Here is a 12,685-nt window from a genome sequence, read left to right as displayed (position 1 = left end):
TGTGCCCATATAAGAGGGCTGATTCTAACCGTACATATATGAGGACTGGTCTTATGTACCCATATAGGAGGAATTGTCTTATGTACCCATATAGGAGGACTGCTCCTACGTGCCCATATAGGAGGGCTGATCCTATGTGCCCATATAGGAGGACTGATTCTACGTGCCCATAAAGGAGGACTGATTCTACGTGCCCATATAGGAGGGCTGATCCTACGTGCCCATATAGGGATACTGATCTGACATGCCTATATAGGAGGGCTGATCCTATGTGCCCAAATAAGAGGAATGGTCTTATGTGCACATATAGGAGGACTGATCCTACTTGCCCATATAGGAGGGCTGATCCTACTTGCCCATATAGGAATACTGACCTACGTGCCCAAATAGAAGGGCTGATCCTATGTGCCCATATAAGAGGGCTGATCCTACATGCCCATATAGGAAGACTGGTCTTACGTGCGCATATAGAAGGGCTGATCCTTCATGCCCATATAGGAGGACTAACTCTACGTGCCCATATTGGAAGACTGGTCTTACGTGTACATATAGGAGGGCTGATCCTAAATGTCCATATAGGATGATTGATCATACATGCCCATATAGGAGGACTAATTCTACGTGCCCATATAGGAGGAATAATAATAATAATAATAATAATTTTTATTTATATAGCGCCAACATATTCCGCAGCGCTTTACAAATTATAGAGGGGACTTGTACAGACAATAGACATTACAGCATAACAGAAATACAGTTCAAAACAGATACCAGGAGGAATGAGGGCCCTGCTCGCAAGCTTACAAACTATGAGGAAAAGGGGAGACACGAGAGGTGGATGGTCTTACGTGCCCATATAGGAGGACTGATCCTACTTGCCCATATAGGAGGGCTAATCCTACTTGCCCATATAAGAATACTGATCCTACGTGCCCAAATAGGAGGGCTGATCCTATGTGCCCATATAGGAGGGGTGATCCTACATGCCCTTATAGGGAGACTGATCCTACGTGCCTATATCGGAAGACTGGTCATACATGTACATATAGGAGGGCTGATCCGAAATGTCCATATAGGATGATTGATCATACAAGCCCATATAGGAGGACTGATTCTACTTGCCCATATAGGAGGAATGGTCTTACGTGCCCACATAGGAGGGCTGATCCTATGTGCCTATATAGGAAGGATGATCCTTCATGCCCATATAGGAGGACTAATCTTACGTGCCCATATCGGAAGACTAGTCTTACGTGTACATATAGGAGGGTTGATCCTAAATGTCCATATAGGATGATTGATCATACAAGCCCATATAGGAGGACCGATTCTACGTGCCCATATAGGAGGAATGGTCTTACGTGCCCATATAGGAGGCCTGATCCTACTTGCCCATATAGGAGGACTGGTCTTGTGTACCAATATAGGAGGGCTGATCCTACGTGCCCATATCGGAGTGCTGATCCTGTGTTCCCATATAGGAGGACTGATTCTACGTGCCCATATAGGAGGACTGGTCTTATGTGCCCATATAGGAGGGCTGATCCTATGTGCCCATATAGGAGGGCTGATCCTACGTGCCCATATAGGAGGGCTGATCCTACTTGCCCATATAGGAGGACTGGTCTTATGTACCAATATAGGAGGGCTGATCCTACGTGCCCATATAGGAAGATTGATCCTACGTGCCCATATAGGAAGACTGGTCTTACATGCTCATATAGAAGGGTTGATCCTTCATGCCCATATAGGAGGACTGATCCTACGTGCCCATATCGGAAGACTGGTCTTACGTGTACATATATGAGGGCTGATCCTAAATGTCCATATACAATGATCAAACATGCCCATATAGGACTGATCCTACTTGCCCATATAGGAGGGCTGATCCTACTTGCCCATATAGGCGGGCTGATCCTACTTGCCCATATAGGAGGGCTGATCCTACTTGCCCATATAGGAGGGCTGATAATACTTGCCCATATAGGAGGGCTGATCCTACTTGCCCATATAGGAGGGCTGATCCTACTTGCCCATATAGGAGGGCTGATCCTACTTGCCCATATAGGAGGACTGATCCTACTTGCCCATATAGGTGGGCTGATCCTACTTGCCCATATAGGAGGGCTGATCCTACTTGCCCATATAGGAGGACTGATCCTACTTGCCCATATAGGAGGGCTGATCCTACTTGCCCATATAGGAGGGCTGATAATACTTGCCCATATAGGAGGGCTGATCCTACTTGCCCATATAGGAGGACTGATCCTACTTGCCCATATAGGAGGACTGATCCTACTTGCCCATATAGGAGGACTGATCCTACTTGCCCATATAGGAGGACTGATCCTACTTGCCCATATAGGAGGACTGATCCTACTTGCCCATATAGGAGGACTGATCCTACTTGCCCATATAGGAGGGCTGATAATACTTGCCCATATAGGAGGGCTGATCCTACTTGCCCATATAGGAGGACTGATCCTACTTGCCCATATAGGAGGACTGATCCTACTTGCCCATATAGGAGGGCTGATCCTACTTGCCCATATAGGAGGGCTGATCCTACTTGCCCATATAGGAGGACTGGTCATATAGGCCATATAGGAGGACCACATAGTGTAGATCTGCAGACATCGATGAGGTGACAGGCATTGCAGCTTGCCTTCTTCTTGCAGTGTAATGATCTGGGACAAGGGAATGGTATGGCTGAAAAAAATTAATCGGTAGGGGATGTGAACCATAAAACGTAATCTGAAGCCAGCGCTGTGAGCAAAGAGAAGATACCACCGAGAGGAGGGAGGGGGGAACAGAAAGAAAGAGCAGAACATTAGAGGCAGCGAGAAGGGGGACGTCACATCCCCTTGACCCTCCAATCACCTCGGGGTCCTATTTGATTGGAAGGCGGCAAAGGCTTTAATCTCCGCTCTAATTCAGAGGCTTTTGAAGTGAGTTTGTCTGGCAGAAGTGCGGCTGCTGCTCACACTGCGCGCTCTGCACCAGGAGAGGGCGCGGGGACCGCGGCTCCTGCCCGGGATACACGGCTGGATTGTACGGAGCGCGGCCACACACCGCATTCCCTGCCTCCACACGGATATAGCTGCTGGATACCGACCTGGGGCACAGACTGCGTCGGGCGATCTGGACTAGGATCGTTGTTCCCAGGGCCGATCATTGTCTCCTCTCAGGACCGAAGCTCCGGGGTGTCTCCCCTGCCGCCGTCACCCCAATGCCTGTGCGGGGGACATGATCTGCGCGCCGCTGGCGTCTGCAACTTGTGTGAGTCCTTCAGCCCGGGAGAGAAGCAGATCACTGCCGGCTGCCACCCGGGCGTTCGTGCACACGGTGCCCCCCAGCGACCCCCTGCGCCAGGCCGCTCGGCTGCCCATCAAAGTGCTCAAGATGCTGACAGCCCGCAGTGGACACATCCTCCACCCCGAGTACCTGCAGCCGCTGCCATCCACCCCGGTCAGCCCCATAGAGGTAAGAAGCCCCCTGTGCCAGCCTGCGCAATACGGAGCCGTGGGGGGCGCCAAATCCGCTCATACTCCCTGGATAGAGCCTCGTTGGGATTTTAGTGTTTAGGCCTTTTTTTCCACAAAGTCTAGTCCTTCTATTATTCTAAATGTTCACAATAAATAAAACATTATATATTCTTCACTAGATATAATATAGTCATCCGTATATACTGTACCAGATCTATTCTTCACTATGTGTAAAAGTTCACTATAATAATTATAGAATATGTTTCACTATATATAATATACCCTTTACTATATATAATAATCAAACTTAAAAAATATTCCCAATCATGTATAATGTGATATATCCTTCACTATATATATATATATATATATATATACCAAAAAGTTGGGGCAGCACACCAAATCCAAAATTATAAAGTGCTTTATAATAGCCCATGTGCGACGTTTCGGTCCTGGGTACAGACCTTTCTCAAGATATATATATATATATATATATATATATATATATATATATATATATATATATATATATATATATATAGTGAAAGGTATATTATACATGATTAAGAATATTTATTAGTTTAAATATATAGTGAAGGGTATATTATACATGGTGAAGAATATTTGTTTTATTATGTATGTATATATATATATATATATATATATATATATATATATATATATATATATATATATATATATTATATATTATTATTATTATTTATTTATATAGCACCATTGATTCCATGGTGCTCATAACAAATATTCTTCACCATGTATAATATACCCTTCACTATATATAATATTCAAACTAATAAGTATTCTTAATCATGTATAATATAATATACCTTTCAATATATATATATATATATATATATATATATATATATATATATAAAATCATGCTAAAACAAATATTCTTCACCATGTACAATATACCCTTCACTATATATAATATTCAAACTAAAAAAATATTCTTCACCATGTATGATATACTTTTCACTACATATATATTTTTCACTATATTTAATATGAAATATGTGCATTATGTAGAATATAACTTCACTGTTTATATTTCCACTATATAGAATAGTTTCACTATATCTAATTTATTTTTCACTATATAGAATATATCTTCCCTATATATATTGTATCTTCACTTTATATAATGTATACTCTATTCTCCACTATTTCGAATATTTCTCCACTACCTAGAATACATAGAATGTATCTTCCCGATATATAAATTATCTTCACTATATAGACTATAGATTGCCTATATATAATGTATTCCCCACTACATAGAATATTTCTTCACCATATGTAACATATCTTCACTCTATAGAATATGTTTTTGCTATATATAGTATATCTAACCAGTATATAATGTATTCTCCACTATATAGAATATATCTTCACTATATGTAATGTCATTTTCACTATATAGAACACAATCTGCACTCCTCTCTCTGTCCTGTTGCTGTCGGGTGTCCTGATCACTCTTTGCCCCCTGATAGCTGCGCTTTTCTGTGGTTATTATTAAATTCTGCTTATTGAATCCCATTAGTGGCGGGAATCTGGAGGTGATTAATAGCTCAGCAGCTGTCGGTCATTACGTGGAAAAGTCCCATAAAGTGGAATCCACATTTCTACATAACATACTTTTGGGACAGAGAAGAACTTTCTAGTGTTTGGTGCCGGCATTCACAGCTCCAGGCCGGCAGGGAGAGCCTCAGCTGGTAGAGCCCCGGCAGTCATAGCTCCGGGCCGGCAGGGAAAGCCTAAGTATGTAGAGACCCGGCAGTCAGAGCTCCGGGCCGGCAGGGAAAGCCTCAGCTGGTAGAGCACCGGCAGTCATAGCTCCGGGCCGGCAGGGAAAGCCTAAGTAGGTAGAGACCCGGCAGTCAGAGCTCCGGGCCGGCAGGGAAAGCCTAAGTAGGTAGAGACCCGGCAGTCAGAGCTCCGGGCCGGCAGGGAAAGCCTCAGCTGGTAGAGACCCGGCAGTCATAGCTCCGGGCCGGCAGGGAAAGCCTCAGCTGGTAGAGCCCCGGCAGTCATAGCTCCGGGCCGGCAGGGAGAGCCTCAGCTGGTAGGGGTCCGGCAATCATAGCTCTGGGCCAGCAGGGAGAGCCTCAGTAGGTTGAGACCCGGCAGGCAGAGCTCCGGGCCGGCAGGGAGAGCTTCAGTAGGTTGAGACCCGGCAGGCAGAGCTCCGGGCCGGCAGGTAGAGCCCCGGCAGGAAGAGTCTCAGTAGGTATAGACCCGGCAGGCAGAGCTCCGGGCTGGCAGGGAGAGCCTCGGTAGGTAGAGCCCCGGCAGTCATAGCTCTGGGCCGGCAGGCAGAGCCTCAGTCTGTAGAGCCCCGGCAGGCAGAGCTCTGGGCCGGCAGGGAGAGTCTCAGCAGGTAGAGCCCCGGCAGGTAGAGCTCCGGCAGGCAGAGCTCCGGAGCAGCGGCAGGGAGAGCTTCAGCAGGTTGAGCCCCGGCAGGGAGAGCCCCTGGCCGGCAGGGAGAGTCTCAGCAGGTAGAGCCCCGGCAGGCAGAGCTCTGGGCCGGCAGGGAGAGTATCAGCAGGTAGAGCCCCGGCAGGTAGAGCTCCGGGCCGGCAGGGAGAGTCTCAGCAGGTAGAGCCCCGGCAGGCAGAGCTCTGGGCCGGCAGGGAGAGTCTCAGCAGGTAGAGCCCCGGCAGGTAGAGCTCCGGGCCGGCAGGGAGAGTATCAGCAGGTAGAGCCCCGGCAGGTAGAGCCCCGGCAGGCAGGGAGAGCTTCAGCAGGTAGAGCCCCGGCAGGGAGAGCCCCGGGCCGGCAGGGAGAGCATCAGCAGGTAGAGCCCCGGCAGGTAGAGCTCCGGGCCGGCAGGGAGAGTCTCAGCAGGTAGAGCCCCGGCAGGGAGAGCCCCGGGCCGGCAGGGAGAGCATCAGCAGGTAGAGCCCCGGCAGGTAGAGCTCCGGGCCGGCAGGGAGAGTCTCAGCAGGTAGAGCCCCGGCAGGTAGAGCTCAGGGCCGGCAGGGAGAGTATCAGCAGGTAGAGCCCCGGCAGGTAGAGCTCCGGGCTGGCAGGGAGAGTCTCAGCAGGTAGAGCCCCGGCAGGCAGAGCTCCGGGCCGGCAGGGAGAGCTTCGGCAGGGAGAGCCCCGGGCCGGCAGGGAGAGCATCAGCAGGTAGAGCCCCGGCAGGTAGAGCTCCGGGCCGGCAGGGAGAGTCTCAGCAGGTAGAGCCCCGGCAGGGAGAGCCCCGGGCCGGCAGGGAGAGCATCAGCAGGTAGAGCCCCGGCAGGTAGAGCTCCGGGCCGGCAGGGAGAGTCTCAGCAGGTAGAGCCCCGGCAGGTAGAGCTCAGGGCCGGCAGGGAGAGTATCAGCAGGTAGAGCCCCGGCAGGTAGAGCTCCACGCTGGCAGGGAGAGTCTCAGCAGGTAGAGCCCCGGCAGGCAGAGCTCCGGGCCGGCAGGGAGAGCTTCAGCAGGTAGAGCCCCGGCAGGGAGAGCCCCGGGCCGACAGGGAGAGCATCAGCAGGTAGAGCCCCGGCAGGTAGAGCTCCGGGCCGGCAGGGAGAGTCTCAGCAGGTAGAGCCCCGGCAGGCAGAGCTCCGGAGCAGCGGCAGGGAGAGCTTCAGCAGGTAGAGCCCCGGCAGCCAGATCCCTGGCGACTCTCGGCTGCATGTGGAGCTGGGATTTGGGGCGACAGAATGACTGGCACCCTTTCTCCTGCCCTGAGGTGGTTCTTCTGTGGGTGCAGGGTCCTTTAGACACGTGGCTGTTGGTACAGAGCCTGTTATCAGGCTGATCAGGCAGTAACAGTGCGGGCTGGCACCGGGCGCAGCTGCTCTAATGTGTGGCATGATGTGAGTGATGACTGGATGGGGGTGTATGAGAACTGCCATGTAATTGGGATAAAATGTGACCCAGTCTAATTGCTCTTCCTCTCCTCACCCCCTCCCCAGCTGGACGCCAAGAAGAGCCCCCTCGCCCTCCTCGCCCAGACCTGCTCCCAGATCGGAAAGCCGGACCCCACACCATCCAAGTTGTCCACGGTGACCGGATCCTCCACGGCCGCTGACAAGGAGACAAAGTCTGGGCCGCTTAAGCTAAGCGACATCGGTGCAGAGGACAAGTCTAGCTTCAAGCCCTATTCCAAGCCCCCGGAAAAGAAGGAGCCCACGTCCGGGGACAAGTCCGGCTTCCGAGTGCCCAGCGCTGCCTGCCCTCCGTTTACTCCCAGGACTGGCAGCCCCAGCTCACCTCGGACCCCGCCGCCCTCGTCTGAGCCCAAGAGCTCAGGGGACAGCGGGGACAAGAAGGAGACGGAGCAATGCGCGAAGAGCGGCCCGTCCGAAGGCAGCGCGCACGGGAGGCTGAGCGCGGAGCTGCCGCAGACTCACCCGGAGGGAGCCGCGGGCTGTAAGAGCCTGTCTGCGGCTCCTTCTCCCACCCCGGCCTCCTCGGTGCTCGGATCCGGCCTGGTGGCCCCGGTGTCCCCTTACAAGCCAGGACACAGTGTGTTCCCGCTCCCTCCGGCTGGCATGTCTTACCCAGGAGCACTATCTGGAGCCTACGCCGGGTACCCCCCGCAGTTCCTGGCTCACGGAGTCTCTCTGGATCCCACCAAGGGGAGCTCATTAGTGGGTGCCCAGCTGAGCAGCCTGGGGTGCTCCAGTAAATCGGCATCTAGTCCCCTGACCGGGGCATCGCCTCCCTCGGTAATGACTGCCAGCCTGTGTAGAGACCCGTACTGCCTCAGCTACCACTGCACCTCCCAGCTGGGCGCCAGTGCCACCTGCAGCCACGACCTGAAATCCGGATACCACCCGCTTGTGTACCCCAGCCACGCACTGCATGGAGTCTCCCCGCCGTCTCTACCTGGGCACCCTCTCTACCCCTACGGCTTTATGCTTCCAAACGACCCCTTGCCCCATGTCTGTAACTGGGTTTCGGCCACGGGTCCTTGTGATAAGCGCTTCTCCTCCTCCGAGGAGCTGCTTGGCCACCTGCGGACACACACCGCCTTCCCCGGGGCAGCGGACAAACTGTTACCTGGGTACCCCAGCTCCTCGTCCTTGGCAGCCGCAGCCATGGCTTGCCACATGCACATGCCCCCCGCCGGAGCCTCTTCTAGCCCCCTTACCCTGCGCAGTCCTCACCACCACCACCCCCTGGGACTAAGCAGCAGCCGTTACCACCCATACTCCAAGAGTCCCCTGCCTTCAGGTGGGGCCCCCGTGCCAGTGCCTGCAGCCACAGGACACTACTACTCGCCATATGCACTGTATGGCCAAAGACTGACCACAGCCTCTGCTCTGGGCTACCAGTGACTGGCGCCGAGGCTCCGCTCAACTGGACATTACAGACAGAATTAGGTATTTTTTTTTATTTTCTAATGAAACAAACCTCCCCTAGATTTTGGTGTTCATCCGAGGAACGGATCCATGGACACGTATTTATTTCTGTTAGCTCCAAGCAGGACGCCTCCAAAAGTGCATTTCTGGGCCGGCAATTCCCGGCAGGGCGGCCGGCATGTCATCTCTACGTCCTTCTAATGACGGCTTCTCTTGTATCTTATTTCATGTCCCGCAGAAATCCTTCTCCATCCAGTGCATGTTTCTTACATCCAGCGGTTTGGCACCATTTCCAGTTATCTTTACGGTGTAAACAGTAAAACAAAAAGGAATACATTGGTATTTTTTTGTATGTATTCTGGGAGAAAACATCAACAAAACATTTTATTGCAAAGAAAAAATCCCTAATTTGCCTTATTTTGTTTTGTCATTTCCACCCTCCAGCGGCCATTCTGCATCTTGTACCAATCTCACAGTGTATTGCTTTCAAATATTAAAAAAGAACATTATATTTGCTTTACATCTGACTCGTCTTTCTTTTCTGTGGAGCCCTGCTTGTTCAACTTGTTATTATTATTATTATTATTCTACGTGGCGCATCCAGTCTGCAGATGTGACCATGCTAATTCTCATCATTTCTGTCACCATAACTAATTACTGGTGTAGAAATAAGGAATTAACTAGAAAACACCCAACTAGATTCGGATTGCTCTGTGCATTTCTTTCTGCCTTCCTTTCGAGGTGTACAAAAACAAAAATAATAGCAAAGGCCTATTTTATATACAGGGATACTTTTTTTTTCTCTTCAATTAGCCATGGAAGGGTTTAGAAACAAAACATAGTTCCACATATTTATTTTTATTTGCATATCATTTTATTACAAAGCATGCTGCTAAGTATGCCAAATTCTGGAAATCAATGACACATAACCAGCACAATCTCTACTGTGGGAAGGTTCTTGTCACAAGGCAGAATTGTATTTTCACTTTCTTGGATCTTTGCGATCAATGTCATTAATGGATCGGTGGTGCCCAGGTGTAGGTCCTGAGGCCGGCGGTGCCCAGCTGTAGGTCCTGAGGCCGGCGGTGCCCAGCTGTAGGTCCTGAGGCCGGCGGTGCCCAGGTGTAGGTCCTGAGGCCGACGATGCCCAGCTGTAGGTCCTGAGGTCGGCGGTGCCCAGGTGTAGGTCCTGAGGCCGGCGGTGCCCAGCTGTAGGTCCTGAGGCCGGCGGTGCCCAGGTGTAGGTCCTGAGGCCGACGATGCCCAGCTGTAGGTCCTGAGGTCGGCGGTGCCCAGGTGTAGGTCCTGAGGCCGGCGGTGCCCAGCTGTAGATACTGAGGCCGGCGGTGCCCAGCTGTAGGTACTGAGGCCGGCGGTGCCCAGCTGTAGGTCCTGAGGTCGGCGGTGCCCAGGTGTAGGTCCTGAGGCCGGCGGTGCCCAGCTGTAGATACTGAGGCCGGCGGTGCCCAGCTGTAGGTACTGAGGCCGGCGGTGCCCAGCTGTAGGTACTGAGGCCGGCGGTGCCCAGCTGTAGGTCCTGAGGTCGGCGGTGCCCAGGTGTAGGTCCTGAGGCCGGCGGTGCCCAGCTGTAGATACTGAGGCCGGCGGTGCCCAGCTGTAGGTCCTGAGGCCGGCGGTGCCCAGCTGTAGGTCCTGAGGCCGGCGGTGCCCAGATGTAGGTCCTGAGGCCGGCGGTGCCCAGCTGTAGGTACTGAGGCCGGCGGTGCCCAGCTGTAGATACTGAGGCCGGCGATGCCCAGCTGTAGGTCCTGAGGCCGGCGGTGCCCAGCTGTAGGTACTGAGGCCGGCGGGGCCCAGCTGTAGATACTGAGGCCGGCGGTGCCCAGCTGTAGATACTGAGGCCGGCGGTGCCCAGCTGTAGGTACTGAGGCCGACGGTGCCCAGCTGTAGGTACTGAGGCCGGCGGTGCCCAGCTGTAGGTACTGAGGCCGGCGATGCCCAGCTGTAGGTACTGAGGCCGACGGTGCCCAGCTGTAGGTACTGAGGCCGGCGGTGCCCAGCTGTAGGTACTGAGGCCGGCGGTGCCCAGCTGTAGGTACTGAGGCCGGCGATGCCCAGCTGTAGGCACTGAGGCCGGCGGTGCCCAGCTGTGGGTACTGAGGCCGGCGATGCCCAGCTGTGGGTACTGAGGCCGGCGGTGCCCAGCTATAGGTCCTGAGGCCGGCGGTGCCCAGCTGTGGGTACTGAGGTCGGCGGTGCCCAGCTGTAGGTCCTGAGGCCGGCGGTGCCCAGCTGTAGGTAGAGAGGCCGGCGGTGCCCAGCTGTAGGTACTGAGGCCGGCGGTACCCAGCTGTAGGTACTGAGGCCGGCGGTGCCCAGCTGTAGGTACTGAGGCCGGCGGTGCCCAGCTGTAGATACTGAGGCCGGCGATGCCCAGCTGTAGGTCCTGAGGCCGGCGATGCCCAGCTGTAGGTCCTGAGGCCGGCGGTGCCCAGCTGTGGGTACTGAGGCCGGCGATGCCCAGCTGTAGGTACTGAGGCCGGCGATGCCCAGCTGTAGGTACTGAGGCCGGCGGTGCCCAGCTGTAGGTACTGAGGTGTAAGGCCGACTGCACAGTTTATATCGCAGAATGTGTGTGGCTATGTATAGTCTGTGTACTAGGACTCCAGCGATCTGCAGAGGTGAGTGTGATATAGAATGTGCCTGCAGTTCCATATATATACATACAGCCTGCATCATGCCATGCTTATTTCAGAAGCCCACAGCTTAGTTGGTGACAGACAGTTCCTTTTAGGTTAATACCTCTGATCATCATTCAGGGAAATGAAAGGCACGTGTCCTGCTGGGATGCTATTCCTTGTGGAGCAGGATATGGTCCTGTTTGTAGGTGGAACTAGAGAACTGCATTTCTTGATACAAAGGTTGGGGCACACACCCTGCTACCCCATGATACACGCAGCTGACACCCCTTATGCCCCCTGCGGATGCTGAGCAGTCCCAGCTGGGGCCCACAGGTTGGCACACACTCATGCTCAGTACATGCCATGTAAGTCCGTTACACACACACCTGGACCTGACTGCAAGACGCAATGCTTCATACACACTCTCAGCTTCTCCAAATCTCATTGATTAAGTATTCTCCAAGCCAACCAATAAAATAAAAAATAAAGGGTGACCAGGAGAGATGAGCACAAGAATACGCGGGATCCGGCATTACAACAGGCAAAACAGTATCCTGAGAACACACTGATATTTAATGCCGCTATATAATTAGAGATCTCACCATATAATGTGCTGCATAGACCCGAAACGCCCAGTACTAGTTGTTATATTGTTTAACTGTTTCATTGTGTGCTTGGTGGTCACTGTTCTGTACTTCTATGTCAGAGCTGCTATATATTACAGAATAACAGGAACGATAATATGAATAATAATAAGCCCATCCTATGCCATACATGGCACCACACAAAACACTGGACTGTGTATATATACTCACACATACAAACAACAGTGAAAACTGTATAATACATGCTATATAGTATTGTATACTCACACATACGTGTTCAAATACTACACAATGCTATATATATATATATATATAAACCATACATTATACTATATTTATATACATATATATATACATACACACACTACACATAATACTATATATGTACACTATACATTAAACATATATACTCACACATACGTGTTTAAATACTACACAATACTATATATACACACACCATACATTATACTATATATATATATATATATATATATATACATACACACACTACACATAATACTATATATGTACACTATACATTAAACATATACTCACACATACGTGTTTAAATACTACACAATACTATATATACACACACCATACATTATACTATATATATATATATATT

The 12,685-nt window shown here is 51.4% G+C and overlaps 1 protein-coding gene across 1 annotated transcript; it reads left to right on the top strand.

Moving 5' to 3' along the window:
• Positions 1-2,793: 2,793 nt before the first annotated feature.
• Positions 2,794-9,330, top strand: ZNF503 (zinc finger protein 503). Its single transcript, XM_069753062.1, has 2 exons — positions 2,794-3,483; positions 7,419-9,330. Exons 1-2 carry the CDS (start codon positions 3,247-3,249, stop codon positions 8,784-8,786), a joined length of 1,605 nt encoding a protein of 534 aa, XP_069609163.1. The 5' UTR covers positions 2,794-3,246; the 3' UTR covers positions 8,787-9,330.
• The last annotated feature ends 3,355 nt before the right edge of the window (positions 9,331-12,685 follow it).

The sequence above is a fragment of the Ranitomeya imitator genome, chromosome 2 (genome assembly GCF_032444005.1).
Source record: "Ranitomeya imitator isolate aRanImi1 chromosome 2, aRanImi1.pri, whole genome shotgun sequence".
NCBI lineage: Eukaryota > Metazoa > Chordata > Amphibia > Anura > Dendrobatidae > Ranitomeya > Ranitomeya imitator.
The sequence above is the reverse complement of the archived record's forward strand: the minus strand, read 5'-3'. Positions and strand labels throughout refer to the sequence as shown.

Excerpts from the sequence above, each read along its gene's own strand:
- ZNF503 (XM_069753062.1), top strand. The coding sequence starts at position 3,247 with ATGATCTGCGCGCCGCTGGCGTCTGCAACTTGTGTGAGTCCTTCAGCC. Across the intron at positions 3,484-7,418 it reads CCCCGGTCAGCCCCATAGAG|CTGGACGCCAAGAAGAGCCC; the intron begins GTAAGAAGCCCC and ends CCCCCTCCCCAG.